Genomic DNA, 27,974 nt, shown 5'->3' on the forward strand with positions numbered 1-27,974 from the left:
GGACTGATTTGGGTTTCTTTTAGTGAATGGTAGCTAATTGTTCAATATAATCCTGTCATTACAGGTCGGTGCTTTCATGCTGACTTTCATTAGTCCAATTAAAATAATGACAAGTGGGGTAATGACAAGGGTTACCTTGATGTTGATAGGATTTTAAGTAAGTTCAAAGACCGAGTAAATACACCATAATTTATAACTTTTGATCAGTAGGTAATGCTGCAATCAAGTGTATCTGATATTGTCAGGGCATTACCAATGCCATTATTGTTAATTAAAAATAAAACTATTTAAAAAAAATAAACCATCTAAAATAAATATTAGATGAAAAACTTAAACTTGGCTGAACTCTAACTGAAATAAAATGCTTACGTTAAAGTACTAAAATAAAATAAAAAAGAAGTTGAGTAATACTACACCTGTGATGCTAAAATGAAGCTAAATAGAAATTCAACAAAAGAATATTTATTTATTTACTCTTAATGGTGTAAAGGCTGATCTTGAGGGAAAATATTGTTCTGCATGCCTCATTTTTTTTATGCACTTGGACAGATGGTGCGGCTGTCTCCACTAGTTTTGTATATTTCGTGTCGTGACAGTGTGCAGTCTATGCGTTAAAACATTACACTTCAGATACAGCCTTGTTTTCTTTGTGGCGCCTTTGCCGTCAAGTTTGTTGATGTATTTAATGCAAACTGTTCACCCGAGTGTTTACAGATGTCATTTGTTTGTGGAAACCTGTAATGGTGTATTTTGTACGCAAGAGCGTGCGACAGGTGTGTTATGAGTGGCTCTGCTATGTTGTTTCTTCCTGGAACATGCATCTTTTGAAATGTACATGTATATATTGCAGAAACATGTAGTTGTAGAAGCGGAAACGATTGCTTTAAACCACACGTTTTGAACAATAATACACGTGTCTTCTCCCTGTGCTTGTGTGTATTAGATTGCAGGGGACATTAAAGCAGCAAAGCGTGACCTGAAGAGAGCTCGTACTGTGCTGCAGATGGATGAGCTGAAGTGCAGAAAGCGTGTGCTGCGACGCCTGGGATTCGCCACTTCCTCTGATGTCATCGAGATGAAAGGTCGTGTAGCCTGTGAGATCAGCAGGTAGGATTGCCGCACAAAAAAAATTGAGCAAGATGGTTGGTTGCTTATATATTGTTCACAATTCTCTAAAGTTATAGCTAACAGACATGCACTAAAAGTAGCGACAACAAATAAACTGCACCCAAAACAGCCCTTATTTCTAATACTCAGGCTTGTTTCTAAAGCATCTTGTGGTTTCCCTGTGTTTACAGTGCAGATGAGCTGTTGCTGACAGAGATGGTGTTTAACGGGCTGTTCAACGACCTGACGGCGGAGCAGGCCACCGCGCTCCTCAGCTGCTTCGTCTTCCAGGAAAATGTAAGGCCAAAATGTCGTCATGCACATGCAGAAATGTGGTCAGAATGTAATACGAGAGAAGTCAATAGGTTATGACAGTTATGGGCCCAAATAGCCTGTTGTGTTTGGATTGAAATGGTCATGAATGCACGAATGAGGTTATTCAAAGGCCCAACTTCTATTTGAAACTTGTGAAGAGCATGCCATGTTCATTGAATAATTACACTATATGCAGATTAGCCCATAACATGTTATCCTACATTTGATTCGATACCATAGATATTGAATGTCATTTTGTAAGAGGTTTTGTACATTTGGAAGTTTTCCAATTCCATATATGCAGCCAGAATCAAAAATTTAACAATGCTGTGGTGTAAAAAATATTTGAATGTTTTTGAGAAATTTGTTAGCCTATTAGAAGAGGTCATTTACATACTGAAGTCTTAAGAGTGTGATATAATTTTTGCTATCAGTATAGTATGAACGGTTAGGGAAGAAACAAACAGCCAAACACATTCTTTCAGTAGTTTGTCGCTTGACTGTGTCAAAACTGAAGTATACTTTGGGCTTTAAAGGTGCAGTAGCACAAAATGTCTGCAAGAAACGTATTGTAAGGAAACCATTAAAATTCAGTAGTAATGAAAATGGCCAGTAAGTATATTATGTTTGTTGCACCGCAGTGTAATGCTATTGGTCACACAAACAGTGTCCCACCCCAAACATGCCATTTGTTCACCCAGTGTTATGTCTGACCCTGTTGTGCCGTTTGTCGTGCATGTCCGCTTGGTCAGCTGTTAATTCTTGTCAGTCATCTGTCAATTTGAGCAGTGTCACCTGTCATAAGCTGGTGGGAAAGTCTGGGATGGAAAGAAAAAGTATCCCTCAGCAGGCAGCAGAGAGAGATGTTAAACTTGTGGTATTTTACCATGAAACTGGGTGAAAGTGGCTCCAAGGTCATGAACCCTGGTGACTAGAATTATGAAATTTCAGTGGTATCAAAAATGTTGATATCATGAAACCTGTTAATTAAAATGTTTAAGAAATGCAATTTGTACATAGTGACTTAAAAGCAAAGTATTTTATGTATATTCACATGCTTTCAAGATGTAAGTAAAATGTATAATTTTACTTGACATTAGCCATTCAGTTTAATTAAGGGATTTTGTCACATGATGCAGAGCTTACCTGTTGCTTTGTTGAGAAGTAATTCCATCTTTAACATATATTTGACATCATCCATGCTGACTCATGGTGTTCAGAACTCAAATTAAAGCCTCTCCCATGAAACCTGGCAGATCACGTTCCCATTATGCATAATTTAAAAAGTTAAAGTGCACTCTGTCAAGATGTGTGGTATATTTGTTTTGACAGTTTCTTTTTGACCCTCTTTCCATCCACAGGCTAATGAGATGCCCAAACTGACGGAGCAGCTGGCCGGACCGCTGCGACAGATGCAGGTAGCGTGTTCAGGGGGGAGGACTTGGTCAACCACCCTGAAATTCTTCACATTACAAGCTCACTATCACACACACTATTTACCAAATAACGCTTAAACTCCCACCTCTGTTTGCATTCACGGATTATGCGGATAGGTCAGTCTGATCTTCCAAAGACACTATTTTGAACAGTTTGACAGTGTTTTTACTATGTGTGAAGAGTTTCTGCGAGGGCACATGTAGGTCAGTTTGATGGCCTCATTTCACTACTACATTTGCAGTGTTGATAAACTGTTCACAGTTTGAGGGTGTACAAACTGTTACTAAAATTTTAATACTAATAAAGAGAGCCGCCTTAAACTAAAATGGTCACCATTTACTCACCCTGATGTCTTTCCAAACATGAATGGCATACAGATGTTTTGCAGAATGTCCTGGGTGCTCTTTTGCCTAAATTGTTCCCCATATTTCAAGTCTTCCAAATGTCACCACCACCATAAGCGCTCAAAGAATCTAGAATCTCGTCTTAACTGTCTCAGACGTTCTAATTCCGATTCGGCATGTTCAATCGGTGAAAACAAGCTCTGAGAGACTGTGGTGTGAACTGGCCTATGTTGTCGTGAATGACTCAAGTTCTGCTGTGGTTTTAGGAATGTGCCAAGCGAATTGCTAAGGTGTCCGCGGAGGCCAAGCTGGAAATAGACGAGGACTCTTACCTGAATCAGTTCCGCCCGCACCTGATGGATGTGGTCTACACCTGGGCCAACGGTTCCTCATTCGCTCAGATTTGCAAAATGACAGATGTGTTTGAAGGTACAACAGAACAACAGCAGTCCCAAACATACTGCATTTCTGCTCATCAAGCTTTCACATATTAACAATGTTAGCGATTTTAACTTGTATACACGTAATGCTTTGATTGTAAGGCACTTTTACTTTGGCCAGTTTTGTTTCCTATAATTTTTTTCAGTTAATAATTTTTCATGAATGTTCACTAAAGTCCACATAAGGTGTTGTATAAAATATATTTATTAAAAAAAAGTAAATATATTTAAAATATATGTAGGGGAATATTATGTATTAAATGTTATATTTGTATATTAACTTTATTTTATTTCTTTTTGCATTTAAAGATGTTTGAATTGACATAATAGTGGCTGCTTGGTCCATATTATGACTCTGTCTGGGCTCAATCACACTTTTAATGCACTAGCTAACACAACAAAAATATTGTTTTTACCCATATTGCCCAGCTCTAGTTCCTGACAATGGCTTGTTTTGAGTTCTACTATAAAAAGACTATTTTCGTATCATCCGTTTCCCAGAAATGAACAAATGTAATTAGTTTGTAAGAAAATTGGGAATCAGCGATGTTGTTGTTGTTGGCCCTGACTAAATAAGTACAGCATGAGATGTGTTGGGAAATGAAAGGGTTTAAAACGTCTTTTCAACATGTCTTTCTTGTCCCAGAGGCCTCTGCTTTGAGATTTGGCCGTGTCCGCAGCATGACGCAGCCTTGAAATGTGGATCTCATGTCTTACTGTCAAAAAAAAAATTCCCTATCTACCCGTGCTCCAGCTCCTGAGTGAGATTTTGGCTGTGCTCATGTGCATTAGCAAACAGCAAAGCACTTGTAGTGATAAATTGTAGTTGGGGAGAGATGTTATATGAAAAATTAAGAAGTTCCCCTATTCTCTTTCTCTCTATACCCCTTTCACCTCATGTTGAATTGGTCTCATTGGAGAGCTTAGACCATCGTGCCAGTAAAGCCCCTTGTGCCAAGAAAGGTTTCTTAAGAAATAAACATTTCTAATGCAACTGGACATTGGAACTATGGGTTACAAGCACTGAAAATGACCATATGTGATTGGTATGTAGTGAGCACAGTGGACTCACACACTTTTTCTCTCTCTCAGGCAGTATTATTCGCTGTATGCGCAGATTGGAGGAGCTTTTGAGGCAGATGTGCCAGGCGGCCAAGGCCATTGGAAACACAGAGCTGGAGAACAAGTTTGCAACGGGTAGGACATGCCGTAGACTCATGGTGTGACTCATTCAGCTAAATAGAGCCATGTGCAAAGAGTATCCAGTTTATTGTGGGCAGCTTTGAGCACTTGACTGGTAAACCGTCTTGGAAAGATTTAATTATTTATCACATTCTGAGAACCTGTGGGCTTGAGATATAAGATAACGTTAACTATAAAGCCACAATCCAAGATCATGTCAATATGGCTGTTCGGTGTTTTGACTCATCAATAAGTTCATTTACATGCTTTTGCCCCCCTGAAAGTACTTAAAGGATTAGTTCACTTTTAAATAAACTTTTGCTGATAATTTACTCACCCCCATGTCATCCAAGATGTCCATGTCTTTCTTTCTGCAGTCGAAAAGAAGTTAAGGTTTTTGATGAAAACATTCCAGGATATTTCTCCATATGATAGACTTTAACGGGCTCCAAACGGTACAAGGTCCAAATAACAGTTTCAGTGCAGCTTCAGAGGGCTTTAAACGATACCAGATGATGAATAAGGGTCTTATCTAGCAAACCGATCAGTTTCTGCAAGAAACCGTGCAGTATTTATGCTATTATTTTACCTCTTATCAGACGAACGTGATCATCTCTGAGCTCCGCCATTACTTCCGCTAAGTGAGGTCAAATACGAGCATGGTCATAGATGTATACGTAGATGCCTCATTAGCGCCTGCACGGATCAATAGAATGAGGCATCTACGAACGATATATCTATGAACACGCTCGTATTTGTCATTTGAACCTTGAACCGTTTGGAGCCCATTAAAGTCTATTATATGGAGAAATATCCTGGAATATTTTCATCAAAAACCTTAATTTCTTTTTGACTGCAGAAAGAAAGACATGGACATCTTGGATGACATGGGGGTAAGTAAATTATCAGCAACTAATCCTTTAACGCAAAACATACAGAACACATGCTTTTTGCATTCATATGGCTGTAACAGACCTCCATACTCAAGGGAAACTAGAGTTCCCTTCCTTTCTGTTCCATTAAACCAGATGAGACTCTCTATGAAAATCGCACCCTATACCCTTATAAAGTGCGCTCTTGGTGCCTGAAACCATAGTGGACATTGAATCATTCAATCTCATAATGCACCTTTACAATGAGTGTACGACCGATGCACCAGAAGTGGTGTGGTGGATTCGGCATGACATTCATGTTATGCCGAAATAATTCCTGCGTCTCACTAGAAGGTGTCCACACCACTTCCGCTGCATTCAGAATCAAACTTCGGTCACTGGTTGTCATTGACTCATTCAGTGCACTATATTAGTGGAGTAATAGGGACTTTAAAGGGTTAGTTCACCCAAAAATGAAAATTCTGTCATTAATTACACGCCCTCATGTCGTTCCAAACCCGTAAGACCTTTGTTCATCTTCTGAATACAAATTAAGATATTTTAATGAAATCGGACCGCTCTCTGACCCCTCCATAGACAGCAATTTAATTACCACATTCAAGGTCCAGAAAGGTAGCAAAAACATCGTTAAAATAGTCCATGTGACTCAAGCGGTTCAACCTTAATTTTATGAAGCGTCGAGATTTTACTTTTTGTATGCAAAAACAAACAAAAATAATGACTTTATTCAACAATTTCTTCTCATCTGTGTCAGTCTCCTATGCTGTTCACGTAGTAAATACACTGCAGCACTTCCAAGCTCTATGTCAGAATGCCGGCTTACAATTGGCCGACGCTGTTCACTTGAGCACCACTACGCATCCATGTGATGCTGAAGCAGGAGCTAGCCAATCGCGAGGCTGCGTTCTGACAGAACTCTATGCAAGAATTTCTTCTCGCCAAAGTCGTTATTTTTGTTGGTTTTTTGTGCACAATAAGCATTTGATAACATTAAGGTTGAAATACTGGAGTCGCATGGACTATTTTAATGATGTCTTTTACTACCTTTCTGGACCTTGCAAATGGTAGCTGCATAGCTGTCTATGGAGGAGTGAGAGATCTCTCAGATTTCATCAAAAATATCTTAATTTGTGTTCCGAAGATGAAAAAAGGTCTTATGGGTTTGGAACGACATGTTGGGTGAACTAAATCTTTAAGTAACAGCTGCTGATGGAACGGTGACCAGAAGTAAACTCTTAACTACCATAGTGAAAGAATGCAAAACATCACTAAGTTGCAATAGAGGACAATGTAATGGATCATTTAATCATTTGCCAGTTTTGTTTTTGCTTTATATTATAAATGTATTTTTATCAACCCTTGATTTATGGGTAAGTTTCATAAACAGGATTTTCCCAGCTTTTTGCTCAGACTACATCCAGATCGGATTGAGAATGATGAGAAAAACGTAGATGGAGTAGATTGAGTCCATCAACACCCCCAAAGCTTCACAGTCCTAAACCTCGACCTGGGTCGACATTTCATTCAGTAACAGGCAGTTTTGATTCATATGCTGTTTAATGTTGATCATGTTTTTACATATGATATCGCTTTTCTGCATCATCATGGCATGTTTTGACCAGGAGTTTCCGTAGTCTTACATAAGATACATACAAGCGCCCTCTACCTTATGACAGTGAAAAAAAACATGGCAAGCCAGAAATGTTCTGTCAATGGTGAGGAAGAATTTTCTCACAAATGACAATTTCTGTCAAAAAAAAGAGAAGGATTGCTTTTGGCTTTAAATGATATACAGATAGTTAAAATGCCACATAACCATAAAACATCTAATCTGTCATGTTTTAAAGTCTGGGAAATCGGCTACTCTCCCGTATTAGACGGTTACAGTAGAACGTCAGAAAATCATAGAACGCCAACATGCTGTTGCCATTCCATCAGCAGCTGTAAAGTTCCTAATGTAGGGAATAGTGTGGGAACATAGGCCAAAATGAGAACTTATGGAAGAGCCTGAAGTGTCGTGTAGCACGTCTATGAATCTTCAAAGTGCTGTCTAGCTAGGCAGCAGCACTAGATTTTGAAACAGAGCTTTGTTCTAAACCACACTTTGACTGCCTTTCCAGTTTCCACTCATGTCGGTGTTTTGAGGGTGGCTATGGGTTTCATTCTAAATCGAGACGTTTTCTTGTTTTTCACAGGTATAACGAAGATTAAGAGGGATATCGTGTTTGCCGCCAGTCTTTACCTGTGAATCCTGAGTTTTTGTTTTTTGAGCGCTTGCTTTTTTTTTTTTAAGACATTTGTTCATTTTGCATCAAAACATTGAAGGACAGAATGTACATGGAACAATTGTTTTATTTGTTCATCAACGAGCATAATGGGTTCTTGTTTTCATCATAAAAGCGCATTATATTGTACATACAGTTTTAACAATTTTAATAAAAAAGTCTGTATAGTGATTCTTTTTTTTTTTTCATACAGATAAAAAAAAGTTTTTCTTTTGTGGCATAATAGAGGTACACTTATATTAGTATTTGGAGATACACAGGAAGCTGTGGTAGCAGCAGAAGCAGTCCAGCCAAGGCAACATGGGACAGCGTCCATAAAGAGACCCCCAGAAAGGGGTATCTGGAGAACATAGAAAGCAAGGTTACATTCACAGGTTTCCACCCTAGTGGTCTGCCCTCGTAGTGGGTGCACGCTGAAACCCCTTCCCATTGGCAGAGGTTCATGATAGCTTAGCTTGGGTTCTCGTAATTTCCATTCGTAGGAGTCTCTTGTAAGGTGGTGTGTGGGATCTCGGCCTCTTTCTGAGGTTCAACTTTCTTTTTGAAGAAATCCGACACACAGAAAACCTGTAGGGTGTGAGAGGAGGTGATGTAATTGAGTCACAGTTGCAGAGCCTGAAATATCAATGTTCTGTATTTAGCAAGTTTTTTAGTTCTTAAAATATCAACACTTGTCACTGTTTCCTGTGGAACAAAGACAGTTGCATTGAGGACTTGGGCAGTTAGACTGCAAAGATTACAGATTTTGACCTTGTTTTGAGCAGTGGTGGACAGTGCACAAATCAGATACAGATGCCCTAATAAAATATTACTCCTGTAAAAGTACTTTGATTTTTAATGTTCTTGAGTATTAAAAGAATATTTATTTAGCAATTTGATATTCTTCATCCTACTGCTCAAAATACGTGGGGTGTATAATGTACTAAACGCAGAGCTTAAATGGGTTACAGGGTAGAATGTGTTAACATTTTAAGAGGAAATCTATGCAAACTAGTTTTATATCATTTGAAACTGAGGGAGAAACATACAATGCATTAATTTGCGTTGTTTTACGTTATGTTTAGTTATTACTTAAACCCCATTCAGACCGTTATACACAAATGTGGGCATGTCCACATTCAAACATTTCATGCTTAAACAGCTCGCCCCTTTACAGTAGATTTAGTTCACAAACAACTGAGTCGTAACCTAAATATGATTTCATTTACAATAAATCGTAAAATTTGTCATTGGTAACTTTTTTTTGTGTGCTGTCAGACGCGCACACACAAGCGCTGAAGGTCTCTGCTCTGACCAGATCATTTGAATCTTGAGTGAGTTGATTGGAAAGAATCAGCTCGCTCGCGTCTCAAAAGTTTGTTCAAACTAAAGAGAAACTACATGTTTTTATAAAAGTAAAAAAATCAATATTATGCTTGTGTAGGGAAGTAAAATTTCCCAAAATAAAAACTTTTTATTCAGATATTTGGGGAAAAAAAATACAACAAAGTAAAAATAAATAGTTTTAAAAAAGACCAAGCATTCGATCTACGTCAGAGCGGCAGCGCGTCCACGAATCTTTCTACAGTGTCGATGCCAGAGCAAAGTTTGACACTCGTCGGCGGCGGTGTGAACGCAGAGTTAAGGCCTGTTCACAACGGGACGATTTTCGCGCGTGTTTATCGCCGACGTTTAGCGCCTCGTGACTAAACAATGGGCACCAATGTGAGTGTGCACACCGAAGCGTAAAACGGCAGGCGTAAAAGCGTCATTTAAAAAAAACCGCCTCTGGTTCGTTTTTTTATTTTGACGCGGCGCGTTAAAAACTGGCCGACCAATGAGATCCGCGCTTTTGTTCACGTGCCTGGGGCTGCTGAAGTGACCGTAAAACACGACTTGGTGGCGCTCAAGCACAAAATCGGTCTTGCCGAGCACGCATTGATACGACGAAGTAGTAGTAAGTAGACAAAGAAGAAGATGGGCTGCTAATGCTGCTTGCCAGTTAGCAAAAAGTGTGTGAATGGTTTTGGTCATATACATAATATATCTGTGGTTTTGGCAAGCACGTAAATACTGTCTCTTCTTTTTCTGTGTGACAAGCGAGTGTCAGAAGCGTAAAGTGCCGCAGCACCACCTTGTGTACCGAGAGCGCATCTACTGAATGTGCACGTTCACTCGGCGCAACGCCAGTGGAAATCGCTTGGGTGTGAACACTCCAGACGCGCCGAAAAACGCTGGCGATAAGCCCGTGCGATATTCGTCCCGGTGTGTACAGGCCTTTATTGTTAACCAAATTATATTTCATGCATTCTGACTTATTTACACTGTTAAGGAGTTGTATTCTCACGCTAAACATGGCCAACATTTTAAAAAAAAACGAGGTGGACATATGATGGAGTATTTCTGTGCCAAATACACTCCTTCAGGATTCGAATAAGTTTCGGAAAGTTTTTTTCCCGAGTATGGCCCTGTTTGACGTCAAAGGGCGAAAATTCCTTGTATGGGCACTTCTCCCGGAACAGCACGTACACATTAACGAGTTTCGTTCGGGTTACGGAAGCTGTCAGCAGCACTGTCATTTTGTTTTTAGAACATGAATTCAACAATGTCACCAAATAAGTGTTTTTTTTTTTTTTTTGTTCTGAGGGAAAGATAACCTGGTTCAGCTTCCCAAATAACCCAGCGTTAAACAGTGGATGCAGTTTGTTTTTCCAGAGCAGCAATGAAGTTTGTTTGCTCCCTGTCATGAGTCGAAACCGCAGGCGGTGGTGAGTGAAACTGCATCAAATGTCTGTGTTTGTTGGCAATCGGTAAACAACACGAACGTTTAGTGAATAGAAAGTTATCCAGGGAGGGATAATGCCAAGAATGGTTTGTGTGTGTGCGCGTGCTCTAGCTCCGCCCACTGCACTCCTTCTGCGAGTTCGGCTTTTTTCTGAAATAATTGGTACAGCGTATATCTGCCTTTTAATAATATGATAAAACTAAAGGCTCTTTGGAGTCTTTACAAAATGACCGCCAACTACTGGCCTGGCATGATCACAGCATTTTTAATCGTGAACAGGGATCGGTTTGACAACGTTGTCATCAGTACACGAAAAACAGAGGAAAAACTTCCCATTTTAGTACATCGTTATTGTGTAAATGCACCCTTAAACTATCAGAAATTGTTTTGAATTGAAATAAAGCAAAAAAATAAAAAAATCTCAAATGACAAAAGTACACAGCAAAATTACTAACACTGATTCTATTGTTACACAGACATTACACAGTCATGTAGGTTAGGAAAACACCGGGATAAGTTAATTTCTTGGTGAACTTTGGTCAATTTGCGGTTGATCGTATCACTCACCACTAGTAAAGCCACGATGGCTCCTTGTATGAGGCCTGTGAGCACATCACTCCAGTGGTGTTTGTAGTCTGAGACACGGGACAGTCCTGTATAGACGGAGGCGGCGATCAGGAAGAACTGGAGTGTGGGTCGAAGGAGCCGTGCCCATTCGGCTTGCATTCTTGCTTGAAGATAAAGCTTTCGATAAAGAAAGGAAGAGGCTGTTAAAGCACATTAAATATGAGCAGTTTAAAATACACTGCCTGGCAAACTCATACAGCACATGTGACTTACTGATCCTCACGTGCTGACCTCACTAACATGGTCATGTTGACTGAAGCACACTGTGAAAGTGTTTGTTATTACAGATCCCATGCTACCAATTTTTTCCTGTTTACAAAGTGGCTCATTTTTATCTCGTGCCCAAGGGGAACATACCAAAACATTTTGGCATGACTCAAAGCTGCCATCCGTTCCACCTACTCAAAGTAAAGACTTCCTTTAACAGGAACTCAAACTCGAGTTATGTTGACTACGCCGGACCTCTAAGAAATGTAGATTATGCTTAAATATTAATCATCATACGATCACATTACAGGTCTTGTTGTCAAATTCATTACTCATTTAGAGGTTTGATGGAGTGACCCGAGTGGAACGATAGTTTGCAACAAGGAGTCAATGTGGGCAAAACATGGTCTGTTTGACTACCAATACATGTAGACGTGCTTGTGCAGCAGCATGAAAACCTAAAATCAAAGCTGACATTTGTTTATCAACTCTTAACACAAGCTAAAGATTACTTTGAAGAGTTGATGGGACAATCTCCCACGCTGGGTAAAGTTTCCCAGAAATCTTTGGAGGTCTCTAAAAATACCCCCTTTAAAAAATACACAAGCTCAAGAATGGGTTCTCGTTTAGATTTATGTGGTTAATGCTTGTAATCTACATTTGAACACGTGGTTAGGTAGTTCGTTTCCGTATCGAGGGCTCATTTTAGAGCAAAACAAATGATACAATGTTATCTTGTGCTGCTGAACATTGACCCCGGGTCAAATGTGCTACGAACTTTAACCGCATGTCCTTAAAGTTTACTCTCGTGATAAGATTATGGTAGGTTGTGTTTGCTAACAAGGCTGTAATGGAGAAGTTAAGCAGAATGACATAAGACTCCTTAAGATTGCTCCTCGGAATCAATACAGCACACTGTGACATAATAGGGATTTTCCAATGGAAAATTCAATGTGGTAAAACAAAAATCCACATGATTTATTCCATTTCCTGGTCACTCCGAAACGATGATGGTATTCATTGGATCCATTTGTTGGTTATTGGTTATGTAACACTGTAGATTAAATGTTAAATAATCAAGGACGTCAGTGCTATACAGTACAAGAATACTCTATAAAATGGAGAACAAATTTAAATTTAAAGGGATAGTTCACCCAAAAATTAAGATTGTCGTCATTTACTCATCCTCATGTTGTTCCAAACTTGCACTCATTTTTATCTTATGCATAACAGATGTTTTGAAGAATAGAAATTAAAGTCAATGGGGTCCAAAACAACATTGGACCCTATTGAATTTCAATGTATGGGGGGAGAAAACTAATATTTATTTTATGTTCTACAGAAGAAAGTCAGTCATACAGGCTTGAAACGACACGAGTGACATTTGGGTGAACCGTATCCCTAACAAATGACATGCAAAGTATAATGAAAAGACACTTACTGCCAGGAACAACATGCAGTACATGGAGAAAGAGGAGTGACCCGAGTAGAAAGAGAGTCTGCAAAACAACAAAAGAATCAATGTGGGTAATGCAGAAGGGCTGTTAACTACTTAATACATGTAGACATGTGCAACAGGATGAAGCCCTAAAGTCGAAGCTGACATTTGTTTTTCCAACTCTGTAAAAACAAACTAACAATTACTTTGACAAATTGGCAGGATGGAATCCTAAACACTGAAACCCACACTGGGCGAAGATTTGCATTGTCCCATTTGGTCCTGTAAAACAGTCCCTTTAAAAAATAAAAGCACGCACACACCCTTTTCCGGGTGATAGAGGCATGCTCGGGGGAGATGTGTGTTGACCGGTGGGGTCGGGGCAGGGGAAGCACGGAAAGCGTCAGAGAGAGGGAGGGTCTGGCTATCCGGCAGGCTTTTGTGTGTTCCTGTTTACTTAAGCTTAGACCACTTGTCGACTGGGAGCATCCGCCTAGTGACGGCAAATCAATCTGGAAACATCCAATCAGCACAGCACTGCCATAAAGTCAACCACTGCAAAAAATAATGAGGCCAGATCTTCATGTTCCTGCTGATTGAATTACAGACCCAGTCATGAGTCAAAGTAGAGCTAAAGTGAATTATCTGTGAGGTGGAGAAGCTGAAATAAAGCATTGCAGACTGAATGTGAATGTGCCTGATCTCTATGAGGACAAAACGGCACTCAAAGAAATGCTTCAGATTTGTAAATCCTTTACACTTCTCACCCCTTTTACAAGCAAATACGCTTGCTTATCTAGTCAGAAGATCCCTTTTTCCTGAGGAGAACACTCCCGTGTGAAAGGTGATCCGGGTTATTCTGGGCTCAGACCCATACTGCTCTTTATTTGTTCTATAAATGGCATCGTCTCCTAGGCAAACACTAGACAACCACTGAAGAGGTGAGAGAGAGATGGGAACCACACCTACGTTATATGAGAGCATTCTGAGAGGTCCTGGGATTCTGCTGGCCTTGAGTCTGTCCCAAGAACCCCAACAGAAACCCTGCGTGCTCTGAAATGGCTTACCGCAGGATTAGAGACCGCTACAGCGTGTGAACCACAGATTTCCACCAAGAGCCTGGGTGGCCAACTGTGTGGACAACTGACCCAAAAAGGATTCACAATAAACACTTCAGAAGAAGCCCTTCATTTCAATGTTAATGAGGGCGTTTCTTCTCAATGCCAGATACAAAGAACTCCTGCACACTTGAGGTCACAAATGAACGGGTTCTGCTAATTGGACACCTTCCAGCAACTCCCTTAAAACTATGTCTAATTTCATGTAAGATTCAACTGTCTGAAGATGTTCTGAGGGACGAGCTTCTCTAATAATGAAAGCAGATGCAGGGTTGACTACTTAGGAACTTTCCAGGATGGAACCACATTGAGGAACTAATTTGAGGGATTCCTACTTCCACCTCAAGGACAAAATTCCCTTTCTTACAACAACTCTTCCATCCAGAGTAGGACACAAAAGTACAGGGGTGTCCAATTCTTCTCCTGGAGGGTATGCATAGTAGCACCATCACACCAGCCTAGATGTGATCCTAAAGACCTTAAGTTGGCCCTCCAGAAGAAATATTGGACAACCCTGCAGTAGTGCGTCTCGTCCTTTGGATGAAAGGTACTGACTCTGTGGTCAGTAAAGATCCCAGGATGTCCTTTGGAAAAAAGCAGGGGTGTAACCCCTGGCCAAATTTGGCCTCAGTCCATCATCATGGCCTCATAATCATCCCTATACTACATATACTGATTGGCTTCATCACTCGGTCTCCTCTCCACCGATAAGCTGGTGTGTCGTGGGCGTTCTGGCGCAATATGGCTGCCGTTGCATCATTCAGGTGGATGAGATTTAATTTCCCCCCTTTCCATATGGATCACCATATGAGAAAAGTGCTATATATCATTAATTAATTTGTTAAGGGAGGGGTGTCCAATCCCACTTCTGGAGTGCCTACTCCCCACAAAGGTGATCTCCAACCCCAAATGTATCTGACCCAACTAATCAAACTCTTTGATCATTTGATCATCTTTTGACCAACTGATCAAGATCTAGGATCACTGGAAACTTCCAGGTAGATATGTTAGAGCAGGTCAGAGCTGAACTCTCCAGGAACAAGATTGGGCACCCCTGTGTTAAGGTTAAGAATAACAACTAGTGAACCTAAAGGAAGTGTTACCTACCTTCCCTCATTGACCTTGGTAGTGTCGCCAGTACAGATGAAGTCCTCAATGTAAGCCCCTCCTGTGCAGTTGATCTGCGCCCAGTCCGGTTTGCACACATCCAGGAAGTGTGGCCGCAGCCGGCCAATGGAATACTTGGCAATGTCAGTGAGTGATTGGCTCATGGCGGCACCAAACACAAAGGTGCCAGTGGCCTTATAGATACTGGCCACATAACTGTTGCAGAAAGACTTTGATTTGATGCGGTTTAGATAGACTGAAAGGCACTCCCCTATGATCATCTGTGATGGGAGAGGAAGCAATGAAGCATTACTTTTCTTTGTTCTGGTGAGAAAGTCAACAGTTTTGTTACAACCAGTTACGCATTTGTAATATGAGGATTATTTGATGATTGTTTCACACAAGGATGTCCACACGTACAAGAATTGAAGACAAGATCGAACAGCAGAAGCACCTGACAATGCAGCTAGCTTTCCCTAAAATGTCCCTTACATCACAGTTACCCATGCTTGCATTGCCTCCTTTAGAGGTTATCCCTATTGTCCTTGATCAGAGTAGACACCATATTTAATTTGAAGGCTGTGAGGGATGGGACTACGATCTAGTTTTCACAAATCAGGTTGTCCTTCTGAAGATTTTTCTTCATCAACTGAACAATCAAGAATGAAGTACACACCAGTACAACATACTGAATGGACTGTACTTCAGTCTCTCTCGTTTTATGGTGTCTACACTTAACTACGGTCTAGTGACTTTCTGTAGTTTTGAGGAGTATGATCAATGAATAATGCATTAAGATGATACTAAAATATGCCAGTTCAAATGCATAGAATTCTGCTTTTTCAAGATAAACATTAGCAGTAACCTAAATAAGGCAAAGGGATATGTGCTTTGAGCTCACATGGGTGACTGTGAGGTTATACAGATGTGAATGTGTGTGTGTGTGTGTGTGTATGTATTTAATGTTAACCATAATAGGTAAGCTCAGTTTAAACATATTTTTCTAATACCCTTAAAAGGACAGTGTTGAAATGACACAGTATCACAGAAGATAAAAAGCCTGCATTAAAGAAACAGTTATGAGATGTAACCACAGTGTCTCCAACTCTAGTCTAAACGTCTCCCCACCAGACTTTCTGTGGTTAATGGGAGAATATATGTGGGTAGGAGACCAGTTAAGTATTTTGAGGTCTAATACTGCTTGACAAATGTTCATTTTTAATTAATAGTTCACCCAAAATAATTTACATTTAAATGTACAACTTTGATGTCGCAACAACACATTTGATCACAATTGGAAAAATTGTAAAGAATGTTAATCTTTTCCAAACACCTAAAGAACACAGAAACTGTCAGGACTCAAAAAGAGCTATAATAGTAGTCCAAATGACTCCAAGGCCCTGATAACACCTGGTATTAAGATGCGTTTTGGTCGATCGGATCATAAGTGGATGACGCCAAGTATAGGAGTGAACGGGGTCTAAAACGTTTTGAGCTTGTCCACTTTTGACCACCTCCAAAGGCAGTCAAAAAGTCATATCGACCGGATTGGTTTTGTAGTGGTCGAATGTGTTCGAACAGCCACAAAAGATCGCCTACTGAGCTAACGCTTAAACATCATGGGAAGCGCGCTAGCCAGATGGGATTTAAACTTTGTCGGCTGAAGACCCAAGTTTGGTTTGAAGACAAAAAAGGATCTTGTGTAGCCTGACGTTGTCAGAATATGAGTCTGATACTGCTCCGTTGGGCTGTGATTATGGGTTGTTTCAACCGAACCAGGAAAGACCTCAATTGGATAGACCTAAAACCAGTCAGAGCAATGGAGCGACGCATAACGTTAGTTGTCAAATGTCAACAGAACTCAACTGCACGCAGTGTTGCCAAGTCCGCGGTTTTCCCGCGGGCTGTTTTTCCATGTCCGCGGGTTGAAGCGACCCCAATTATGTGATATTTAGACCCAGGAATGCGAATTTTAGTCAAGTCAGTCAAGTCAACTTTATTTATATAGCGCTTTTAACAATGTAGATTGTTTCAAAGCAGCTTTACAGTGTTAAACAGGAAAATAATGCAGCATAATTTTATTCAGCTGTATAGCCATTCTGGAGAAAACGCTGATGTCATCAGTTCACTTCAATTATCATACAGTGACAGTGTGGGCTTTAGATCAATAATTAGATCAGTAATTTAGTTTATATGGTTAATTTAGTTTATTAATTAGATTTCGATGTTTAGTTGAAAAATGTAGTGTCCCCAACTGAGCACACCAAGCCAGAGGCAACAGTGGCAAGGAAACCAAAACCCCATCAGGTGACCTAAACCAGGCTCAGTCGGGGTGCCAGTTCTCCTCTGGCCAATTAACAAACAGCGTATTATTATTATTATTATTCTGGCAGCTTTACAGGTCAGAGGTCATAATAGATCGGAATATTCGAGGGACCGGAGGCAACATGCTGGAGACGGGTTTATTGAGGATGATGTTGATTAAATAATTATTAAAGTGCAATATTCGAATGATCGGAGGCAACACGCTGGAGACGGGTTTATTGAGATGCCGTGTCGATGAGGCAGTTGCAGGGGGAGTCTAATCACGATCTCTGCAGACACTTCGGGGTCCTGTGTTGGGTCCAGGCAACCCTGTCAAAAACACACACATTTTACCCCCCAAACGCCATTTTTTTCCGGAGAACCCCCACGGGAAGCTGTTGGGCGGGTTTTGTTGTGAAAACTTGGCAGCCCTGTCTGCAGCGCACGCATGCTGGAAGAGAATCTTTAAGATCTTTGCCGGTGTTGTAAAAAAGAATTTAAGGATACACAGAGTATTTACCAACACGATCATCATTTCTGAGAGAAATAGTGAAGGTTAATGCATATACGAACAAGTTCTCCGTTTAGGATTAGAACAAATTCAACCCAAGCGCGCTTTGGTGACGTGGATGATTACGTTACTGTTTGTCATCTGTCTATCATCGTATAAAGCCCGCCCTGTCAATTTGATTGGTCCGAACAGCTCCTGTTCGGGCATAGTTGCTCCACAACGGAACAAGTCCAGACCGAACTGCCCGAATACAAATGTTGTGGGCGGGGCTAAGTTCGGCTGGTTCCCAGGCTAGATCTTGCCGCTATCAAAACAGAAACAAAAGCTTATGCTCTCGGTTTGGTTTTCCGTCATCTCCAGTCGCGTTCATATGTAAATTGCACGAGCTTATTTTGTCCATTATATCTCCCTCCCCTTGAAGAAATCAGGACAGACGTGTTTGAAAGTGGACAAGAGGCCGATTTAAACGGGTATGCGTCTCCAATCAACCAAAACGCATCTTACCAGGTGTAAACAGGGCCCAATATATTCCAACTGTTTCAATGCGCGCCGTTATTAATGTCACGCGGTTGTTGCGAGTTTGAAGTAACAAAGCCTCATAACACTTTTTTTGGACCTTGACAGCTTCTGGTCACTGTATGCTTTGATTGTAAGGAAAAGGACAGAATGAAATCGCTTCAAAGCATCTAATTTGGTGCTCAACAGAAGAATGCACATCATACAGGTTTGGAACTGGGTGACTAAATGATGACAGAATTTTCATTTTTGATTGAACGATCCCTTTAAGCATCTATCTACAGGACTGTATGTCCTTTGAACTGTGGTTAGATCTTATTCTGTTTCTCAAGCTGGCATGAGAACAGTCGTACTGACCAGAGAAGCACACAAACATTGAGACACAATGAGAGAGAGGGGGTGAGCTGTAAGTAACAAACAGTTGGGCACTTACAGTAAGCACAGTGATAGGAATCATTACTCCTCCTACTAACTGATAGGAAATGGTGTCTTCTTTATATGGGTACTTGATAGAGTCATCGTTACAGAAAAATCCTCGTTTGAATGTTTTGTGTTGTATTGTGAGTATTGCGAATGGGAGTCCAACTAGCAAAAAAAGAAGTAGTGAGAGAGAAAAAACAAAAACAAAGGTTAAAAGAGTGCTTTGTACCCTATTCTCCCCAATTCAAGCAAATGACGTTCTCCTCAGGGAGCTGCTCGTACAGAAAGAAAGGCTGTGGGTTAGACAGACATTAGGTTTTCTACTTGAACACATTATGAACAAAGGGTTAGAAAGTAGGTGGTGTGGCAGCCTGGGCTAAATTTGGATAAAAGTCACACTTTGCCTTTGAAAACAAAGCACTTAAACTAGAATATCCTGTTTTATGCATTCTCCAGTGGTTTTGAGGCCGACATGGGAAGAACATGTCAAAAATAGCTCAAATGATTCAACAGCACACTATGGTGATGGGAAGAGCGTTGAGTATTTGTATGTCAGAACATTCTGATAAACCAATGAATGGTGTGAAATATTTTTTCTCTCTCTTTCTTTCTTTCAAGCCCTGTTCACAACTGACAGTGATTTTATTGCTTGAGGTTGCTGACATGGTTTTCCATGCATCATTTTATTATATCACTGAATGTGGGCAGAGTAGACCATATAGATAACCATAAACACTCACAGTAACATTAACTTCTCCGTCCTAACTAGTCTTGACTATAGTGTATCTCGCGAGACAGATCATGTGAGCTTCACGGTCTACCATTGGTAGTTGCCACATTCGCTAAACACTCCCACTGGCGATGAAAGACGTGTGTGAACAAGTATTATAGTCCCTTTCCCCATGGTTTTTCACACCATGATGTTATAAAAGAGCTCTTAAATGCTGCTCCACCACAGTTAGAAATGTTAAAGTGGCAACATAAACGTCACAAAAGCGGAGGAAGGGTGACTGTGGTAGGACGGTCAGAAACTTTACAAGCCTGTTGGGGACATGAGGGTTACTCAAGCGTGGCAGCAAAGCATGTGGCAGAGATTAAGACATTTACCCAACATGCAGTGAATATTAGGGGTGTAACGATTCGTTTTAACAACGATTCGATTCGTATCACGATTTGAGGTTGTCGATACGATTCAAGGACGATTTTGGTTCATTTAGAACGATACGATCCGAAACGATTCAGTGACTTGAAATCGATTCAGTAACTTTTTAGCCAAAAATTGTGTGACTGAAATAAATATCTGGATACTGGTCAGTGCAGGTGAAGTTTCCTAGATTCCTGTTGTTTCTTGTAAGGGAATCAGGTATCCATATCCATATATTATGGATATAAACAAACAAGTAAACAACAATTAATGGCAAATGCATTCAAATTTTATTTGAATAAAGTGCAGCCAACAGTTTAGGTTGAATTAACAGGAAGTTAACCTTTTCTGCTCTCATTTTCAATATTCAATACATTTTCAATAAAAGCACAGTAAGTGCAACCAAAATTTCAACAGTAGGTTAACCTGCTACTTCTGCTTTTGTTATCCAACATAATAATATTACAATATTAATATCAAAAATAAAGTGCAACTAACTTCTCTTCAGGTTTAATTAATAGTAGGTGTACCTGTTACTTTTGCTGTTGTTTTTCAACATTAAAATAATACAAATACAATATTAATATCAAAAATAAAGTGCAACCAACATTTCTTCAGTTTGAATAAACTGGCTGAACCTGCTACTACTCTCAGTTTAATAAACAAACAATATTTAACAAAAGATAAAATGTAACCAACTACTCTTCAATGACTCTACATATTTCTTTTTCAAAAATATCAACATGATCTGACCGCAGAACACTTCTCTGTGCGTTCACTATGTTGCCAGCAGTACTAAAAACTCGCTCTGCTGGCACACTGGTGTCAGGAATGCACAGGTAACATTTAGCAAGGGTTGAAAGTACAGGTAACACGTTACTAACTTAGCTCTTTCTCCTGGTGGCTTGATAATTTCTCGCTGGTTGGCTTCTCCTCTGCCATCCGCCATGCTGTTTTGTTTTCTTAGCGCTGCTGCTGGTGCGTGCGTTGCGATGATGTCACAGATAGGCAGACTGAATCGAGTAACGTTTAACGCCTTTATCATTAAAAGTGCTAAGAAAAAACATCCATTTAAAGTCTGACGTGCTTAAATCCAATGCGTTATTTCCTATGATCGATACAATCGATTGATTACCTTTTAAAACGATGTTAGATCGATATATGTCGTCCGGAAGGCCAACTTGCCGAGCACAGATCGATGTAGTTAGATCGTAGGAAAATAAATCGATACATCGATGTAGTAGATGAATCGTTACACCCCTAGTGAATATGGTCTGCTGAGATGCTTGTGTGCGTGTTAACGTCCATTAACTGCTCGATCTGCCATGTGGATCGGAGCAGGTTACCCAGCCCCACTGAAGTCTCCTAGCATTACAGCGTATCTTCTTGCTGCCTCCGGTGAAAGCTGCATTGTCATGGTGTGTGATGTGCTTTCCGAACGTATGGGATTTCAGAGTCATTGGTGTAACATTCACAGCGGACGGATCGCTTTAGATCATCACTTGCACGCTGCCTGACTTGGCAAGTGGAAGCTGAGGGCTGCTTACATAGAGGTCAACCCTAAATCTTGCACTATGGGACGTTTGAGGTTTTCTCAATCTTGAGGGTTATGTCATATGGGGTTAATCGAACACTTTTGGAGAGATGTATTGGAGGCAAAAGTATGGCATCTGTGCTCCAGAAGATATCAACTATCCACTGTTATCACATTCCAGACGGATCACACTATTCCTGATACACCTTCCATCAGGTCTAGATTTTTGGTGTGCAGAATTGTGTTTCGATATTATTTACACAAACTGTCATGCATGGCGTCTGAACATGAGTACTAGATTTGTGACTAAACGTTGACCCTTCCTAAACATATTCAGGAAGTTTCTGTGGTTTGGTGGGTAAACCCAAGAACCCTCACATGATGAAAACCACAAACTCTAGCTAATTTGCAGTTATGTCTAAAAAAAAAAAAAAAGCAGCAGCAGTAGATTGAAGGAGGGTGTGTTTAAATTCAGAGCCAAAAATACCTCAAACCTGAGCTAATCTGAAACAGCTACTAAAGGCAATTTCTTGTACTTGTGGACATCCTTGGCTAAGAAGTTGATGACAAGCAACATGCCCAGAGTATCCCTAGCCAAGCTGCCGAATTTTCTTGCTTCAATACACAATGTCTACACCGGACTCATGTAGTCCATCACGGTACGCCACAACTAGATTGCAATCTACACTGGAAGTGTTTTTTATGTGACTCACACCTTTTAGTTTACGTTTTTTTTTCTTCTCCGTTTGTCTGAAATGGAATTATTTTATTTTAGTGCTGGGGAAACATGTATCGCATCCAAAATAAAAGTTTGTGTTAACATAATATTTATGCATGTACTGTGTATAATTATTATGTGTATGTATAAGTACACACATGCATGTATATATTTAAGAAATATGTGCATGCATATACTCTGTACATGCATGTGTGTGTATTTATATATACATAATAATTATACACCGTAAACACAAACTTTTATTTTGGATGCGATTAATTGTGATTAGTTTTTCCCCAGCACTATTTTATTTACAAACTATAGCCGCGTTTCCACCGCAGGAACTTTCCCCAGGAACTAGGAACTTTGGGGTGGTACTCATAGACAGTAAAAGAAATGGACACAGCGACCCCATAGACTTCAACGCAGAAAAGTGAAGTCAATTAGAAGCACTCACTTCCTGATGGCTGAGCGTACTGCGCAGCCTCAGACTGAGCTTGGTGACGTGAGCAACCTGTCTGACAGTTGTAAGTCTTCTAGTAGTTGTGCAAAGTGAAATCTGAATCACCGAATCTTGCAGAGACAGAGAGCGTGAGCAGGGGCAACTTTTGGTAAGTATTCTGATTAATAATTGTCATTTTGCATAGTATTTATTTATTTTAAAAGTTAACGCCAGTACGCCATTTTAAGTTAATGCATCCTGTCCTTACGGGTATATACGGTAATTTCTCTATTCCGCGACAGAGAGTTGCATGGTTATGACGCAATCGTTAGCCTATTTTTACAAAAACGGCTTCTACAGGGCGATAGTGTAAGATACAATGTAATGGAGCCTTTTATACACTGTTGTGTTTCTTTAGAAATAAACAACGGACAAATGGAGTCTTTAAACGCCTCAGATGTAAAGTTATTCGCTGTCAAAGTGACGCCAAAATGAATGGGAGTCAATGGAATGCTAACAGCAGGTGATGGCTTCGTTAGCAATGGCTGCCCCTATGGAAGGTACTGCTTTCCGGGTGTAGGATTTCCCCCTTGGTTTGGAGGGGGATATATTTACCCGGAACTACATTTAGACCCTGGTTCCTGCGGTCGAAACACACCGAGTACCACACCAAAGTTCCTAGTTCCTGGGGAAAGTACCCTGTGGTGGAAACGCGGCAAAAGTTCCTGGTACAAATTGTTCCGGGTAATTTCGATGGAAAGGGGGCATATGAATGTTCTTTATTATATATGTAAATAACTTCTGAATGAGCCAGCTTGTTTAAGTCTCTGACCTGTCAGCTTTTGTTTTTAACTGTATGTATTAGGAATGCATAATATATCTGATAGTTTTGAATTGCTTGAAATATGATTGGAATCACTTTGAAAAAGAAAAATACAGTTAAGTGCAACATGTGCATCCCAAGTGTCATATAGGCTATATAAAATTGTGTCCTTGGGACATGGATTTTAATGGTGAGACTTTTGTTTTTGCAATCAGGCTCTCAAAAGTTCTATAAAAAAAATTGGATTTAGATTTATCGGCCAATATATCCGTTATTGGATTTCAAATATAAAGAATTATCGGTTATCAATATCGGCAAAAATGTTCATATCTGTGCATCCCTAGTATGTATGCATGTCATAACGTTTTTTTATACGCATTTACAAAAGGAATTCGTTTAGCTCATGTTTAATATATAGTGTTATGATTGGTAAGTAACATTGGTCCTCATTTTTTAAACACAAGTAGAAAGAATTTCTAAATACGTAAAAATCATTCATAAATCGATTGTAGTTTGAAAATTAGGGCTGAATTATTTTCATATTATGGTCGATAATCAATAAATGGCCTGATATTAAAATGTGATAATGTTTTGTCTAAATTAAATACATAAATAAAACTTTATTGTCGTAAATGCTACAGTACACATGGCATCACAATACTATATAGTGCAGTATAATAATTGCAACATTAAAATTATTAATATTTAAATTGTTAAATATATATATATATATATATATATTTTTTTTTTTAATCTCTAAAATGAACCGATACAACACTAATATTTTGTTTGTCCCTAAAAAGAATTCACACAGAAATTCGGTCTCCTCATGTAACATTAAATGTAACATTATTTTGCTATTATAAAAGAACCCATGTAAAGTTAAGGAATTTGAACCAATTTAATTTTCATAAGTTGACCTGCTCCATTCACTTCACTTCCAGTGTAGACAACCTCAGTCGACAGTGGTCTCTCTCTTCCATGTTAGATGGCCTAATGCGATCACAGATGAAGTGACTTGAACAGCTGCTTTCACTCCAACTAACAAAGCTCAACTGAAATTGCAGTTTGCACCTGTTCAGAGGGCAGGAGTCATGTTGAAACAGCTGCACTTCTGTGTCTATTTGGCTGTTTGTTCATTTACAATAAAGGGCCACTTCCTGTGACTGCAATAGTCCATTAAACTCTCAAATGAATTGGAAAACACTCCTTGAAACGAGCTTGAGTGCACTTTTGAGGGAGGACACTGGGCATGTAGTGTGTATATGCTACTGTATCTGGGATTACTTACACTACATATGGGAAGTGTGAAGCCCAATGTGTAGAGCACAGTGGAGGTGACTGTGCTGGAGTGGAAGGGATAGCTGATGCTCTCATCATTACAGAAAAAGCCCCGCTGATACGGTTTGATTTTACCCAGGTTAAACGCTGCAAGCGGAAGGCCGGCTGTGGGTGAAGAAGGGTTAACAATGGGTTAACAACTTGAAAAAGGGTCTACCAACCAATCAAACGCAAGGGCTGATTTCCAGTGTTGATGACTGGCCCCCTAAGCGATAACAATTACATAATGGATGTTTCTTTACAACGTGACATCGCCAACTACTGGCCTGGCATGAATAATACAGCGTTTTTAATTGATTTCGCGGATCTGTGTAAACAGGGACCGTATTAACAACGTTGATGTCTGTACACGAAAAATACCACGTTTCCTGTTCTCAGTACTATGTTTATTGTGTAAACATACCTTTGGATTTTGAATATCCGGTATTTTAATGTGCAATATGTAAAACAGCCAACAGTGCCTGAAGACAGTTTTACAAGGGAAACACTCCTTAAAGGAAGTTCTTAGAAATGTACTCAGAAAAGTTTAGATTTAATTATTCATGTGGTGTAACCATCAGGTAAAACGTAATTACATTAAAACAACTGTTTTGCAATTTTGTAATATGTTTAAAATCATGAATCATTAAATCATAAATAACTTATTGGGGGACTAACCTTGCTAAAAGTTACATTAAACAATATTTTATGAGTCTGTCTTTTTTTGTTTGGTTTTTTTCAGCATGCTTGCTGAGGCGGTTGCACCACATGACTTTGATTTGGTGGGAAAACATTTTTCAAATATCAAAAAGCAGGGAAGCTGTTATGTTCAGTTTTTTTTTTTTTCTAAGAAATTATACAAGATTCTTTTAACTAATTCATAAGTTAAAAACCCGTTCATCATTATATTTTTTATGCATTTTTGAATGGTGCTAATTTCATCATCAAGGTCTATCCTTCCTTAGTGCTCATTCCAGACCCATTGCTATAATCACTTACAGCCTCTTAAATTTTAGCTGACACTAATGTCTTTATCTATCCCGTATTGCACTAATGCGACCTGACGGTTTAAATTGTAACGTGAGAGCTCGTATGTAAACTTTGAATCCTCTATAGCCTCGGCCTATTGTTGCTGCTGTTGCAAAGCATCATGGGAAAACAACACAAACCCTCATTCATAGAGCCTGAGGCTCCTCTCCCAGTTAAAGACTATGGGTCTGTTACTGACGCTGATTGCATGTGACATACGCACACATATAGATAAAGCTGGCTGCTCAAGCCTGAAAGAAAGAAGAGCTGAATTGAGGTAAAGCTTAATTGTTCAATAAAGCCCCATTGTAATTCAAGGACCAATCAAACACAACTGGGAAAGACTTGGGTTTAAACCCATCAGTTCTGATCTGCTCTTCTGTGTAGTCTCATAGTTTGAGATTAGGTGATACCAGTGATATGCAAATATATATTTGCAAACGCAGAAACCAATTAGGCTTCCCTGCAAAGAAGAAAGACACGTGACACACAAGTGTCTACACGACAGCCATTGACCGTGAGCTAATTTTGAATTCGAAAAATGAACAGCATACGTGTTGAGATATTATACATCATCAAAGCTGAAGTTCAGCTAAAATCATTCCTCCATCTTTGTACATCTAGCAAAGGACAGAACGAACAGCCCTCTTATGGAAGTGACTCAAATGGCTACTTTGTGAAAAGTCCAATCTGTTTGTTCTTTGTGTAAAAACATTTTTTTTAAAAATCCCCAAGTGCTTGGAAAAAAAAATACAGATCAAAACTTCTATCATAAATTGTGCAATTCAGTAGCCTATTGTTGACAAACTAGATTATGCATATTATATTACATGATTCCCCCATATTTTGACATGGATTTCCACAATTTGTTCAGTCATTTGTGATTATTTTGATAAGGATAAAAAAAAAAAAAAAAATCACATCATGTGACATAAGAGAGACCGGGGCTAGTTGTCACATTGGGAAGTTGAACTGTGTTCTCACGAAAATGGAAAATTTTCGGAGAGAGAGAGAGTGCTGATATTACACTACCATGATATAATATCGTATGCATTATTATAGTAGAGTATATGGGCTGCTGCTTAAAAGGCTGTAGGGTTTCTTAAGAGATTTGTACGGATTTTCAGTTGAGGTTCACGTGTCATTGTTATGCAGAATAGAATCTCTGCATAAAGGTAACGCCCTGTTCCTGAGGAAATGTTGATAACGCAAGATGAGTGTATTACGAGGGCTCCAGTATGCATTATGACGCACACTATGGGTGTCGTGCGTGGTTATTCTGTGAGTACTCCTGTTGCAATGTTGAATCTCATGCAAATAAATAACGTGCATGGCAACATGTCCAGATACGCTTTTAGTGTCTTTCTGTACAGCGCTTATGAACGCCTAAACAGGTTATCAATAACAGTCACTCCGCTATAAGACTAACTGCAGTCAAGACAATATAAATTCAAATTCATGAAATAAGAAGTAGGCTGCTTAATAAAATAATGCTTACCGAGTATTAGGCACGCGATGTCAAGCAACATAAAGGGGATTCCTCTGGTTTCGAACATCGTGCCGCGTGTCAGTGTCCTTCTGTGTGTCAGTTGTGAAGATAAAGTCTTTATTTAGGGCGTCCTTAGTGTTCCCAGAGTAAACAGACTGACGGAGCGTCCACCTCTAGAGCTCTACTGAAAGAGAAATGAGCTGCACGGGCGAGCTCAAACACTCTTAATAACATTGACTGCGTAAAGACGACTAATAATCAGCCGGAGAGGAAATTGAGCTTGCTATCTGGTTGTAGTTCCTTAGATAAGACGACCATTTCATCGCATGAGGTTAAGAATAAGCGATGACGAGCCGGTATGTGATGTTTCGAGCCTGTCAGATTAAAAGGACTCGGGTGTCTTCGCACACTGCCGAGCGTCTGCAAGCTGTCATGACCGACAACAGCTGAGGCTCATTAC

The 27,974-nt window shown here is 39.7% G+C and overlaps 2 protein-coding genes across 3 annotated transcripts in view; one reads left to right on the forward strand and one right to left on the reverse strand.

The window, feature by feature from the left end:
• The window catches only part of mtrex (Mtr4 exosome RNA helicase), a 45,192-nt gene extending 37,019 nt beyond the window's left edge, over positions 1-8,173 (forward strand). Inside the window, exons 22-27 of the mRNA XM_079805277.1 lie at positions 944-1,107; positions 1,299-1,404; positions 2,784-2,840; positions 3,470-3,632; positions 4,736-4,840; positions 7,914-8,173. Of these exons, the coding sequence (XP_079661403.1) occupies positions 944-1,107; positions 1,299-1,404; positions 2,784-2,840; positions 3,470-3,632; positions 4,736-4,840; positions 7,914-7,966 (648 nt within the window). The 3' untranslated portion in view covers positions 7,967-8,173. The remainder of the gene's footprint in view (positions 1-943; positions 1,108-1,298; positions 1,405-2,783; positions 2,841-3,469; positions 3,633-4,735; positions 4,841-7,913) is intronic.
• On the reverse strand, positions 8,053-27,962 carry plpp1a (phospholipid phosphatase 1a). 2 transcript variants are annotated; one of them, XM_079805279.1, is made up of 6 exons: positions 27,524-27,962; positions 19,029-19,180; positions 15,265-15,545; positions 13,043-13,100; positions 11,335-11,511; positions 8,053-8,570 (listed from the first exon to the last, which is right to left on the reverse strand). In XM_079805279.1, the coding sequence occupies exons 1-6, from the start codon at positions 27,579-27,581 to the stop codon at positions 8,454-8,456; spliced, it is 843 nt and encodes a 280-aa protein (XP_079661405.1). In that variant the 5' UTR covers positions 27,582-27,962; the 3' UTR covers positions 8,053-8,453. The 2 variants fall into 2 exon arrangements, with proteins under 2 accessions (XP_079661405.1, XP_079661404.1); XM_079805278.1 differs by lacking the exon at positions 19,029-19,180 and adding an exon at positions 24,968-25,122.
• Between the last annotated feature and the right edge of the window lie 12 nt (positions 27,963-27,974).

Source organism: Gobio gobio (assembly GCF_949357685.1).
Source record: "Gobio gobio genome assembly, chromosome: 22".
NCBI classification, from domain to species: domain Eukaryota; kingdom Metazoa; phylum Chordata; class Actinopteri; order Cypriniformes; family Gobionidae; genus Gobio; species Gobio gobio.